Source organism: Mya arenaria, chromosome 9 (genome assembly GCF_026914265.1).
Source record: "Mya arenaria isolate MELC-2E11 chromosome 9, ASM2691426v1".
In the NCBI taxonomy this organism is placed as follows: Eukaryota; Metazoa; Mollusca; class Bivalvia; order Myida; family Myidae; genus Mya; species Mya arenaria.
In genome coordinates, this window is record NC_069130.1 from 35,490,208 (window position 1) to 35,503,360 (window position 13,153).

A 13,153-nucleotide genomic window follows, 5' to 3' on the forward strand; every position below is an offset into this window, starting at 1 on the left:
TGAAGGTAACCACGACCTTGACCTTTGACCTTTTGATCTCAAAATCAATAGGGATCATCTGCTAGTCATGAACAACTAGCATACCAAGTATGAAGTTCCTGGACCAATAGGGTCTTATAGTTATTGAGCGGAAACCGTTATTTCACCTCGACCTTTACCTTTGACCTACTGATCACAAAATCAAAAGGGGTCATCTACTAGTCATGACCAGCCAGCATACCAAGTATGAAGTTCCTGGGTCGAAGCGTTTCATAGTTATCGAGGCTGAGCGGAAACAAAGTGTGACGTACAGACTGACAGGCTGACTGACCAACGGACAGGGCAAAAGCAATAGGTCACCCCATGAATGGGGGATACATAATGAACATTTGTCAAGATGAGGTGGCATGCCATGAGGTATATAACTCAAAGGTCACGATCAAAGGTTGAAACGATCCTTGAAATGGCTGTATCTTGACTGCATTATTTTGAAATAAGAAACGCACCAATGTGATGACACCAGGTTTTCAATGAAGAACTTCAGTCTTTGTTGTGTGAATTAGTTTCAAATGATTTTCTATTTTTAGTAACAGTACAAACCATTTCTCTATTTCCTGAAATAGTGACCTTGACCCAAAGCTTTTTAAATGGGATTCACATCTAGTTGGGAGAAATTGAGACCTGTAAAGTGTTGATAAGCCTTTTGATCTGCTTCATAAACACTAAATTTCTTCAAAAAAAAATCAGATCCGATTTTTCTAGGTGCCAACCTTTCCTCCAAGAGGTTTGTGGGTTTGATCCCAAAAACAGGATTCTTCCCTATGGGATAGATCTACCCCAAAAATGGAATCAAGCATGAATCCATACGCTATCATCTTAATCAGAGGAACTATTTTGCACACAGGAGTAATGCAAACAGGTTGGAATCTTGATCAAGTATAAAACTAAATGAATAATATTCAGTGAATGGTTGAAACAAAAAACAAGATGAAACATTTTAATCATGGTTTACTTGCCAGGTTAGACAACCACCACAGTATTCACATATATATTTATAACCACATAAAACATTACAAACTCAAAATGCGTGGGCAAATTTGTAAATTCCTATAAAAGTACACAGTAACGGAATGGAGTAAAACCTTATGCTTTAAAATCTAAGAATATCTCAGGAATAAGGGGATAAGACTTGATAAACATCTTTAAAAGAGAATCTAAAATACATGTTTACCCAACAACCTTGATTTCAGATCAAGTAAACTATGTATTGAACTAAGAATAAACAGTGAAAATAAGAACAGAAAATAAAATGTTGATGTTGAAAATGGAGTAGTATATTTAAGGAGAAATGTATGGTGTACATGTACATAACAGCTAGTAACAGACAGGTAATGTTTGATGTAATGTACATTTTATTATTCTCATGTTGTGGATTGATTTTAGAGAATGCACTTTCTGCCTTTTTCAACACAATAAATAAATTACATGGCTGGTATAAATTAAACATCTTAAGTCATATAAAAGTCATTTTCCTAAGTTAAGTATCTCACTGGTCAAATGGTATCCTAGCTTAATAAGACTAAAATAAAATGATTTTTATATACATACTTTTATGTTAAAATCACTTGTACTTTTCCTTAAATCTGATTGAGAAACTGTTTGGAAATCGACTGGAGTTTAGAAATGGCTTAGATGTTTTATAAATACCAGCCCAGGAAAATGGTCACAACAAGAAGGAAGTGTTCAACAATTCATTTACCGTACAGTAAAACCAGTAAGGTTTCAATTATGAAATTATTATTTAATAATAATGCAAAGTGAATTTACTCACTGTTTAAAAGATTACGTACATAATGCTTAAGCCTTTAGAGAACAATTTACCAAAGATCCCAGAAGAGTTCTAATTCCTAGAAGAGACAAAAACTTTGTTGAAATCTGCTTGGAGCAAAAGTGCTCCTAGAATCTTAATAAAATGACTCGCTGGGTCACATTCATAAAGCTTTTTAGAAACAAGTCAACTTTTTACAATCAATATTTTAATAACAATCAATTTTTTATGAAAGTATTCATATGCATTATTATTTCAACCCCTTCGACTGCTTTCTTCATATTTTTGTGCCAAAATGTTGTTAGTTTTTTCATATTCAACTTAGAAAAACAACAACATATTTTCTCACCAAGTTAAAATTTTCCACCAAGATGCTTAATGAATATGTTAGTGTAAACAACTGAGCCATCAAGGAATTCCAAAATGGTGTATAACATCATCAAATAAAACTGATTTCCCTTTTCATCCTAAACATTATCAAAAGCAGCGCTTTCTTAGAATCCTATCTAATATCAGTAATCTATTACATAAACTTATTCTACAAACAAAAGAACAGTTTGTCTATAATATTATGGCAATGAATTATTAAAACACATTTTCTATAATTTGATTCTTTAATTGATTTATCTTGATCTATATTTTCAACTTGTCTATTACAAATAACACTATTGAACTATTGTTTTTCAAAAATATTCCTTGCTCATAGGAGAAGTTTTGTCAAAAGAATATGAACAACTTGGCCATCATATCAATGCACAAATCATATGCTTACTTACAGTAATTGATTCTTCTTTGCAGTAAAAAGAAATATTTCGAAACTGAAAAAATACCATTCAGGGGCAGTAATCAATATAATTCTTATACTTATACTTAGACACGCCTCAGTGATTCCATTAAGTCTTTTGTGTAGTTCTTTTTACAGACCAATCAAAACACTGAAATTCCACTCTTAAACTTAAAGATAGATTTAGACTGGTTTTTGAAAGCAACCCCTGTTTCGGCAAAGTTTTTTTAGTTTGACAAGTAAAACTTGAATTCAGATTGTGGCACTTCCTTCACCTAAGTTCTTGATCTTAAACCTGTTCGTTGTACTCTTCTTGATCAAGTGTTCCCTAATAACACGTAGAAACCACAAACTTTTATCCAAAAAAATAAAAGATATATCACAACACCAAACTTATTCACTGGAGAAAGAAAAAAATAGATAAAAGATTGTGCCGATTTAAGATAAGTTCTAACAACAAAGATACGTGACCACATCTAAAGCCTAGAACAGACGACTTGTTGGTGAACAAATGATATAACTGCACAGTGATGGACAGAACTGTGTTTTTGAAATTGTCACTTTCTGCATCATGTCAAATATGCTTCGCAGGAAAGGACTGGTAAATAACCATGAAGGTATTTTAAGGTTTTAATTTTAAAATGTGTCACTCCATTTGTGCAGCATAACAAGGCATAATTCTGAATTCACTGGTAATGTGTATACTACAGAGGGATAATTAAATACACACAATGTCTAAAAATGGAGGAAAAAAATAATAAAATATTTGATCCTATTCGAATAAAAGATCAAATTTTATCTTGCAAACCCCACTTATGATCTTCACGGCTTCTTCAAATAAGTAAACATTGATTGAAAAAAATCATGTTTGTTTTCTGAACAACCATATCAAATGTTGACCAACAAGATCTCGGTATATTTTTGAAAAAAAAATCAAATATAAAAAATCTTGACAGCACGATAACCAGAAATGTGTTTCATTTACACATAATTATAATCTATGGAACAATGCATGTGCTCACATTATTAATTACAAGAAATAACCATTGTTGGGCTATTCCACGCCATATATACAAATACATCAATGATTTCATTCACTATTCTACATAGTATACAATTGATATCTAAGATTTACACAATTTCACTCATAAATGACCAACATAAGCTTAAGAAGCTTTGTCTATAAATAAACTGAAATAGCACAAATAAAGATGTAACAATCAGTTTAAATATACATATTGCGGGCTTAGTAAAAGACATTTGTAACTCAATCAAGAAAAAAGACGTATAAATAGTGTTGCGCTAAGCCCTCGATATGTAACTAAGGTAAGGGCTTGATATTGTAGTGCCCCTTATGTCCTTGAACCTTTATCATTGGAGGTAATGGCATGTGTGATAATCACTGACCAAGGATAATCTTGTCAATACAAAATGGTAAGAAAGGTAATTGGCTGCCAACTGTTAGCTGGCTGTCAATTGTCAGCCGTACATAAGGTCTACAAATATAGCTATCATTTGTTTCTTAACAGAGGACAAAATTCCCATAGTCATTATGTAATAATAACATGACTTAACAAATCGCAACTGATCATTGGCAAGGAAAGCTTAATTAATCAGGACTAATTTCGGTGATTTAATTTTGAATACGTGAAACCATTTTAATAACTCGTGTTTAATAGACAATTTAACATACAAGCCCCATGACATCATGTACTAGAAACACATTTATACATATTGCACATTATATAACTATTCACCTTTTCTATCATCACTACCCATGGTACTAATTACGTTGACACTTAATACATATTGTGTGATAACTGACAAAGTTCCAGTTTGATTAATCTGTTCGGTAAAGACAGAGGCGATTGTTCAGAACTTTGTTTACAGCGTTGTTAACACCAGCGTTGTTGTTGCTATGAAGGAAGTTTAATGGATACACTTGTTATCCTCTGTATTCTTACACGAGTGATTTGGAGTGGAGACATTTTCAGCTTTAGTTGTTATGATTTAAACATATAAGCACATGATTTAATATTTCACATTTAATTGTTAACAACAATGCTGATAATCAGGTTGTTAACATTAACAAGATCTGAACAATCAGCCCAAAGTTTAAGAGTTTAAAAAAGGAGTTTTACTATTGAAAAGTTTTGTTGAAACTTTTAAACATTGAGCTTTTCAACAGGTTGCTTTCAGTAAGAAATAGATTTTACAAGTCAGTTGTCGCACATTACGAGATGAAGTGTTCTAGCATAAATGAGTACAGGGATGTTTCCACCGATGTCTCTATCAAACTCATATTGCAATTAGTTCACAGATAAATATTTGACATTTCATAATCTTAAGTATATTTTTAATACCGTGATGGTCAAAATTAATGTTGCACCATAATGAAACAAAACATTTGAGTAAATACAATATCAGTCTATATTTTAGCTCTGCAAAAGCCTTTAACATCCAAATTTTTAACTGGCTGTTTTAAATTAAAAAATAATATCTTATAAGCAATAGCAAAACTTTATTTTTTAAAATAGAAAATGCTGCTTATCAATTTGAAATGACTGAGCATTCATAAAAAAAATATTCTAACAGTAATTTTTTTTATATATGAGCTGCATTCGGAGACTGGTCGTCTTGTGGAAAAAAAATTACTTATAAGTTACATAATGAAATTCAAACATTTGAATGATAAGATATGTAAATTATTAGCATTTATGTCATGCAATCAATTAATTATTTAATTGGCACCATCCATATGCTTATCACTAATTTAACTCTACAAGGATATCGTGATGAAGGTTAACCGATTCAGCTGTTTTAACTTATTTCTTGGAGCCTGTTTGGAACTTCCAGAAGAGTGCTAATTTAATTTTATTCTAAGTAAAAGTATCATACCTAATTAACAGAACTACTCACGTAAATATTGGTTAAATGTTGGAACACAAACAAACTTGCAAATAACAAAATTTTGTCTTCATTACATTAAGTCAACAAGATTGATTTTAGCAGCATGCCGCACACATATATATTCTTACAGATCTACTGTTGTAAAGGATATCTTCAAATGTTCATTGAAAAAAAGAAAGAAAAATAGCTCCCTTCTAAGTTAATATCATTTGAACAAGCAAAACATCAGTATAAATCTGCATATCAAATGTTGGTATAAGAAGAAACACTCTAAAATTATCAAAAATTCTAAAATGCTTTTTTACATTATAAAGTTGCATTTAAAAATAAAGTACAACAGTAATAGCTTATAACTGTGTACATGTTTAATACAATTTGTGTTCAAATAAAATCACAATCAATTATTTCATAATATTGACAGATCATGCCTGGAGTTTAAAAGCATTAGCAAAAAGCCTACTACACATATTACGTCAAATTCCACCCTATTTGTCCTATTACTGACCTGCCTTGCCTACACAATTGAGTAACGAGAGCTACAGCCAATGGTATAAAACTGGGATTGGAGTTGTCAAAAGGTTATATTTTTCCATTTTACACATATAAATGATTTTATTGGTTAATATTAATTATTGAAAAAATATTGGCCAATCAAAAACCATTTTGGCTAACCCAAGTATTATTAACCAGTTTTATACAATTGGCTGCTGTTAATTTGTTAACCATTAAATATGCTAAAAAATGCCCATACTGAAATACGCTACTTGTCCAATTTCTCTTTTTAAGACTAAAAACAAATTTCATCAGAACCTCATTCTTTTCACACCACCAACTCAAGTATGGTTGTAAATTTAACAGACAAATTTTCATTTAGATTAATTATTTTCATCAAATGATGTTGAAAAAAGTTAAAACCTTGAATGGACAAGCTCAATATACTATAAACTGAAGTATATAGGAATTTTTAAGTTACATCAAAGAAATTTGTTTCTATATTTAGTACTGGCTTAATAAGGTGTACCATGATGTTGTGAATATTGTATCTTTTTATCAATACAAATAAGAAATTAAATTATCAAGTTACAACAACAGCATCAATAGTCTGCATTAAGTTGTATGATCAATGTTTTTATGCCATTTTACCATGCAGTCTTGCCAGACAATAATAACCTTGTGCAAATCTGTCTTGAATGGAAATTTAAAAAATATTCAATATTGCTGGGGTTCCAACAGTTTTGAATTGTCAACGCTAAAATATAGTTTGGGAATTAACCCTGAACCCCTGATAATTTTTAAGAAGTTCTGGAATAACTTCATAGATATTTAGATTCCTTGGTAAAAAAATATTTTATATTTCCTAATCATTAACATCAGTGACAAGCATTATTTAGCATATTCACATGAATCTCTAGTTAAAAGCTCTCTAAAGAAGCACACACAAATACTTCTGTGATATAACAATGAGATGACACGGTTCATGACTGTACACATACACACATTAATTAATCTGAGAGTGGCGCAACACTAGGACTGATATAGCAGGTAATTCTTGACCGAAGTGGGGAGGGGTAGCCGGTGTATTTCTTGTAGACGATTCTTCCCAAGGTGTTGACGTATAGTTCTGCGACAGATGTCTGTAAGTGGCAGTGGCTCGGCTGAAAAGTAAACAAAAAAATAAATATATTTTCCAGTAACACTAATACATGTAATGCACCCGGAATATATCTCACATTCCTATGGAAGATTCAAAAGAAGCTCATTACAATAAGATATCACAGCAGGCTTTACAAAACATCCCATTCTAACACAAAATGAAGAACTATGAGAAATCTCTATAAGAAATCTATCCATGTTTTAATTTTAAGGATTGAAGCAGTATTGTTATATGTGAAGCCATAGTAAAATCCTTTGCTACACCAAAGCTCATTGTTTGTCTCCTGCAACATGTATACTAAGTTCCATATGATGACCTGGAAATCTTTGAAGAATCGTTGGTCATTTTTAAAGGTCGTGAAAAGCTATTATTATTTTCAACAGTATTGAGTAAGGCTATGAGCTTTTATTTTTTGATATTACGAGTTTTCTCTTAAAAAAACACAACAACAGATGCGCTCAAATCAATTAGCTGAATGGATCAACATCAAGAACATGTTATTATGACGAAAAACTCATTATTACTCAAAATTATAAGAATAATGCAACAAACTGTAAAGAGAACATACATATGTATAAATTACATCACCATCTGTTTCTTTGTAACAGTTATTCTACAAAAATGAATTGATCTTGTTTATTTAAGAAAAGACAAGTCACATTGACATGGATTTAAAAAAAAAAATTTTTTTATCTTACATAAAGAATTTGTTACACATGAATTCTATTGAATGAACTAAAATGTATTTTAACAATCTGAAATAAGGACCAAACATTTCAGTCTTTATTTATAATGACTGTTAAAATCTATTTCAACCATTCAGTGAAGAAATCACTTTCACCTTCATTCTGAAGTAATACTTACGATCAAGACCTCCAATGTATCTCATGGTGATCTCACAATGTCCCCACACAGCGCTCACAATCGGGTAAAGCTTCTTGCCTTTCAGACCACGGAACGCCACACCGAGATATTGGCCATCTACGACAAAACTCAGAGTTCCTTCATCCATATCTAGAACTGTTAAGAAACTATCTGGAACAACAAAGTTTTCATCTGAGTTCAATAATGTCGGGTATGTAACACCCGGGAAGTTTTTTACATCATGATATAGTTTGTTTCGACCTAAATCCCAACCCCATGAATCACTATTACTTCCGACTAGACTTTGATAACCCACACAGTGTAAAGGAGCGTCTACTGTCGCTACACCCACAACAGCATGAGTTCCACGCTGTCGTGCACTCCAACTTATTTCCCACACATGTAATCCACGTGTGTAGCCAACCTTCCCTCTTATACAGTCAGTGCTTTGAGCCACAGGGTGTCTATGGAACGTCATTTTGTCATCGTCTTTCACAAATATGTTTAAAGATCTGTCATCAGCATTCCAGCCATAATCTGATTGTTGTTCTTTTGGCGCAGCAGGCATATCTAAAAGCATGTCTAACCGGGCAGGTTTTTGGTAGTCTGGATTGTAGGCGATTTCTCTGTTGATTCCCTTGCAGTGACTTGGTTCTCGAGATGTCACCGTCTTAATGCCACCTGATACTTTTTGACCCATGTTCATTGCTTAACACTTAACCAAATTACCTTCCAAAATGAACAGGGCATACATAAAATTGGTCTGAGCTTGGTAACCTCCGCCAGACTCAGTAATAAGATGACACTGTTTCTCTGTAGTAGTTGAAAACCTGAAATATTACATTTGATGTTTAAAGATTAGACAATTTGAGAGAAAAAATCCAAATTGAAGTATGTTTTGAAATCGAGAAAATCTTGACAACAATGTTATCACTAACTAACACTATTTTAAAGACCAACACAAACTACCATTTGATGTGATGACTTAATTACAGAAAATGTTAGAACTGGGAAATTTAGAGAATTCTAAACTGGTTAAACCCTGGCAAGTTGTCTACCATGTATCAATGCTTTACACCAATCCTGCTGATGACACAAGATATCTATTTTAAAAAAAGCTATGGAATTGCGAAAGAATTACATTTTATCTCCCCCTGTTTTTTAAATTATGCTGTCCCTTCAGCATAAGTACTAGGTGATACATACTCCCATACCCATGATGGATCATAATTGGTCCAAACCAAATTGTCACACTACAGTACACTCCTCACAAAACAACCACTTATCTTTTACTGAGCGATTTATTGCCATCGTGGACACAAAATGTAATTTTATGCTTCCTGCTTTCCTCTGTGTTTTCACTCTCTCACCCTCTTAGGGCCATCAGTGGACCGAAGAATTACCATCGCCACGTTACTTGGAGGTGTAAACACTGCCAAACTCAGAGGAAATCAATAAGAATCTCCAGCAGTATCTTATTGTGTTCAATTTATTTGAATTCTTTTCTCTCATTGTGTTGAAGAGAGGTAAGATATTACGACAATATATTCACAGATTAAATCAGTGAATTTTGAACACCTGAACACAAGTTAACTTATTTTCTTTCATACCGTTATAATTAACAATGCGGAAAAAGCAAATGATATGTATCAGAAATTTAAAGATAAATGACAGGAATAATATCCACACTTACATAGTACTAGAATTTTATATAGCTTGTTCAAATTTGATGTCAAGCAATAGTATAATAATTCGGGCTTGTTGATCCAAAAGACTAATTTCCATCACTGTCATTTATGTATATTTTTTTCCCAATTTCAAGAATGAATAACAAATGAGATGAAATTGCTGTCATGCAAGTAGTTTGTCTCAAATTAACAAAAAGGGCTGAAATTTATTCCCAAATCTGTAATTTTTATGTCGTGAAATTTCGCAATTTGTCTATGGCCTTTCTCCCAAAATGGACAGAAACAGCCCTGGTACTCAACAACTTCATTATTCCAATCCAATCAAAATAGTAAGAACTTTAAATGTTATCATTTAATTACAACAGTAGCTATGTAGTAGCAATGCATACAACCCCAGAGTTCCGCTTTGATGTCAATAAAACAACACTATCACCGGCGCTACCAGCAATTCACCTCTCTCAGCGGAAATCGAGCAACATGGCGTATCTCGGAGGATTTTATAGAGTAAAGCAGGGTTACGTACTCATCAGATGTCTACGATGTTTTGTAAAACCCTCAAGGTAACCAAAGAATGGTTGTTCCACGAGGAGTGTTCTGTAAGCAAAAGCTCACAACACTTCTACTGGTAAATTGTTTTTCTGACTTGCTTATATCCTGGATTTTGTGTAGCCAGGTTTGTTGGCAATTCTTTTAGCCAAGCACTAGACTAAGAATTTGGGTTTGTAAATTCAAAAGCCGTCTTGCTTCCACTACTGCATATCACAATAGGTTCAATTTTAAAACAGAAGAACTGGTTTCAAAGAATGTTTAATTGTAAAATGCAGAAATTTAAACATAGAAATTGTGTCATGAGACCAGTAAGCGCTAGCTTTCACTGTTCATAATCATTTTAGTATTTTTTACCCAGCCCAGGTGATTGACTCATTTCACCGAGTGTGAGTAATATACTGCATCCGCTACAGGAAAAGTACAAAATGTAAAATCATTAAAGCATATTTGAAGCATTTATGATGATAATGTACTTACAATTGTGTTGAAATGCTTTGTTACAATACAAATTTGACAAACGAAGCCAGAGTCTTTGTTTTTCATTGTGTACATGCGGACTTCCGGTTGCAAAAATTAGGAACACAATCTGATTTCCCAGTCAAAAATAAAGGAAAAAGCTTACCGTATTATACAAATTGTGTGTGTTTTAAGAAGATGAAGAATTTATCTGATATTCTAAGGTAATCAGATTATTTCAATACATCTTAAACACGTGTAAAACTGCATTGTTACGCGTTGTTTTCTTCGAGCATACTGAAACAAAACCAAGATGGCGGTATTCATCGATCGATAATTTCCGTAACGATCGTGTCATTCCGTTGGTTTGCGGAAACTTCCGAATGCTAATCGTGTAAGGCTAATCTCTACTGATACCTTTTGTGTATTCGACAGCTGTTGACCTCGCTGCATTTCGGATGCAAACAAAGGGTGTGAGAATTTTTAAAGAAGAGCCGTTCTCCTGATAAGTGGCTTTGTTTCACTTACGTAATTGGTGCATAGATAAACTATAATTATGTAATTTTTCTCTTTATTTCTACTTAATCTGGACGTAATGACATAATTTTCAGACGAAACAAATGTGATAGAACTAACTTTATATTTAAATACGTTCGATCTTTTTTACATTTTCCTTTTCCTACATCGATCTTCATGATCAAACGTTACACGTCTTAATGTGTGTGCTTTAACACGTTTAAAGCCTGTTTTGCAAGAAACTTGAAAGTTGTATAATAATTTATGGAGGTGCTAATTAACGTCAATATACTGTATAAAGTATTCGCCCCGATAGCTTAATGATTGAGCATTAGCTTCGAGGGCGGACTGGTCACTAGTTAAAACGCCGACTGCGCCTTTTTTACATTTTCCTTTTCTGCATCCTTTGCAAGCTTTAACGCGACTGAACCTTTAAAAGGTTATTTTTCAACTAACTTATGCACTATGAACATGTTAAATAAAGTCAATATGATATTCGCCCTGATAGCTTTGTATATATATATGTATAACGCTCTTGCAAACAAACACCAACAGATCCCTTCAGAGAAAAGCATGCTCGACCCTGAAGGGGTCCACTGGTCTTTATATACACTAAAATCTCTATTCACACAGAGCCCGGGCTTTGCTAATTTGCATATTACCAACCAAGTTAACATACGTACTGTGAACGTAATTCCGTTTATAACGAAATGTTATTATGAACGCACATCCACCGCCTACAGCAAACCGTTACTATACATGTATGTTTGTCAGGCTTTACGGATTCGAGTTTGAAGGGTCACTATATATATATAATATATATATAGTTCAAACCCCGACCTCGCAATCGAACTATTTTATATTTGTGTGTTTGGCATTAATCATTGTTCATTTTCTAAAGGTACGTGTATAGGATGTTGTTGTTGAACCATAGTATTCATTTATTGTTTAAATTGCATTAATTTAAATACAGCCAGGTTTAATGTGTTATTTATCTGAAAAGAAAACAGCAGCCTTAACGAGTTCAATTTGAAATGAAAGATACTGGAAGCTTATTTTTAAGTAAAAGATATAACTATAAATTTAAAATAAACAGCCTTTGATCAAATTTTCTAAGATATATGGACATGCCGGATCCCATTGTCGTTGTGTGGGAATCATTGGGTAGTGACCCAGGTTCAGCAGTACGAAAGAGCCAACCTCGACATCTGGGTCGATTTATTTCAGCAGACAGTCGATATTGCAGACAAGTTTCAAGTATACATATGTACCATAATGTTTATCATGACAGAGGGATTCGTTTTTCGGTCAGGTTATGTCTTAAGTTACGTAGTTTCTTTATTTCAACACACGACCTGCAAATGTAGCATTTATTACGAATACAAATCCCTGATGGCCCGGAATTATTTTATTGGACTTGTCAGATTTGATAGATATAGATATGGCAAAACGATAATTTAAAGATTCACTCTTACTCCCAAGTAAGATAAATCATAATATATAATATTGTTTAAATATTCCAAAAAGGATGAACAAATGTGGATAACAGTGATTCTTATGATGAATACCGAGTTTAATTTGAAACTCGGAAATGAGCATAAAACACGGTATGTTCACAATATTGTTGAATATGATGACTACAGAGACTACGTGTGTAGCTAAATTTACTAAAACATATATCTGGAGAAGCATGCCCCGACCGCCCTCTAACAGAACGGGCCCCTATTCGATTTGGGTCTATCTACGCCCATGTTGATATCTTGGTGGTGTTGGTGTTAGTAGTTTGTACTCCGGGTCCCGGCGTGAGCACATTAAAGGGTCCCAGAGTGACAGTTCAACCACCGCATACCTATCCTGGGCAGAACCAGTACTAGGTGCCTTCACCTCTGCAAGGAACTGACAACTTCTGTACATGCCAGGGGCAG

General features: G+C 33.3%; 1 protein-coding gene across 1 annotated transcript; it reads right to left on the bottom strand.

Annotated features, from left to right (window-relative positions):
- Positions 1-971: 971 nt before the first annotated feature.
- On the bottom strand, positions 972-11,026 carry LOC128202659 (SPRY domain-containing SOCS box protein 1-like). The gene is made up of 3 exons (XM_052903690.1): positions 10,879-11,026; positions 8,020-8,849; positions 972-7,156 (listed from the first exon to the last, which is right to left on the bottom strand). The coding sequence occupies exons 2-3, from the start codon at positions 8,723-8,725 to the stop codon at positions 7,026-7,028; spliced, it is 837 nt and encodes a 278-aa protein (XP_052759650.1). The 5' UTR covers positions 8,726-8,849; positions 10,879-11,026; the 3' UTR covers positions 972-7,025.
- Positions 11,027-13,153: the final 2,127 nt, after the last annotated feature.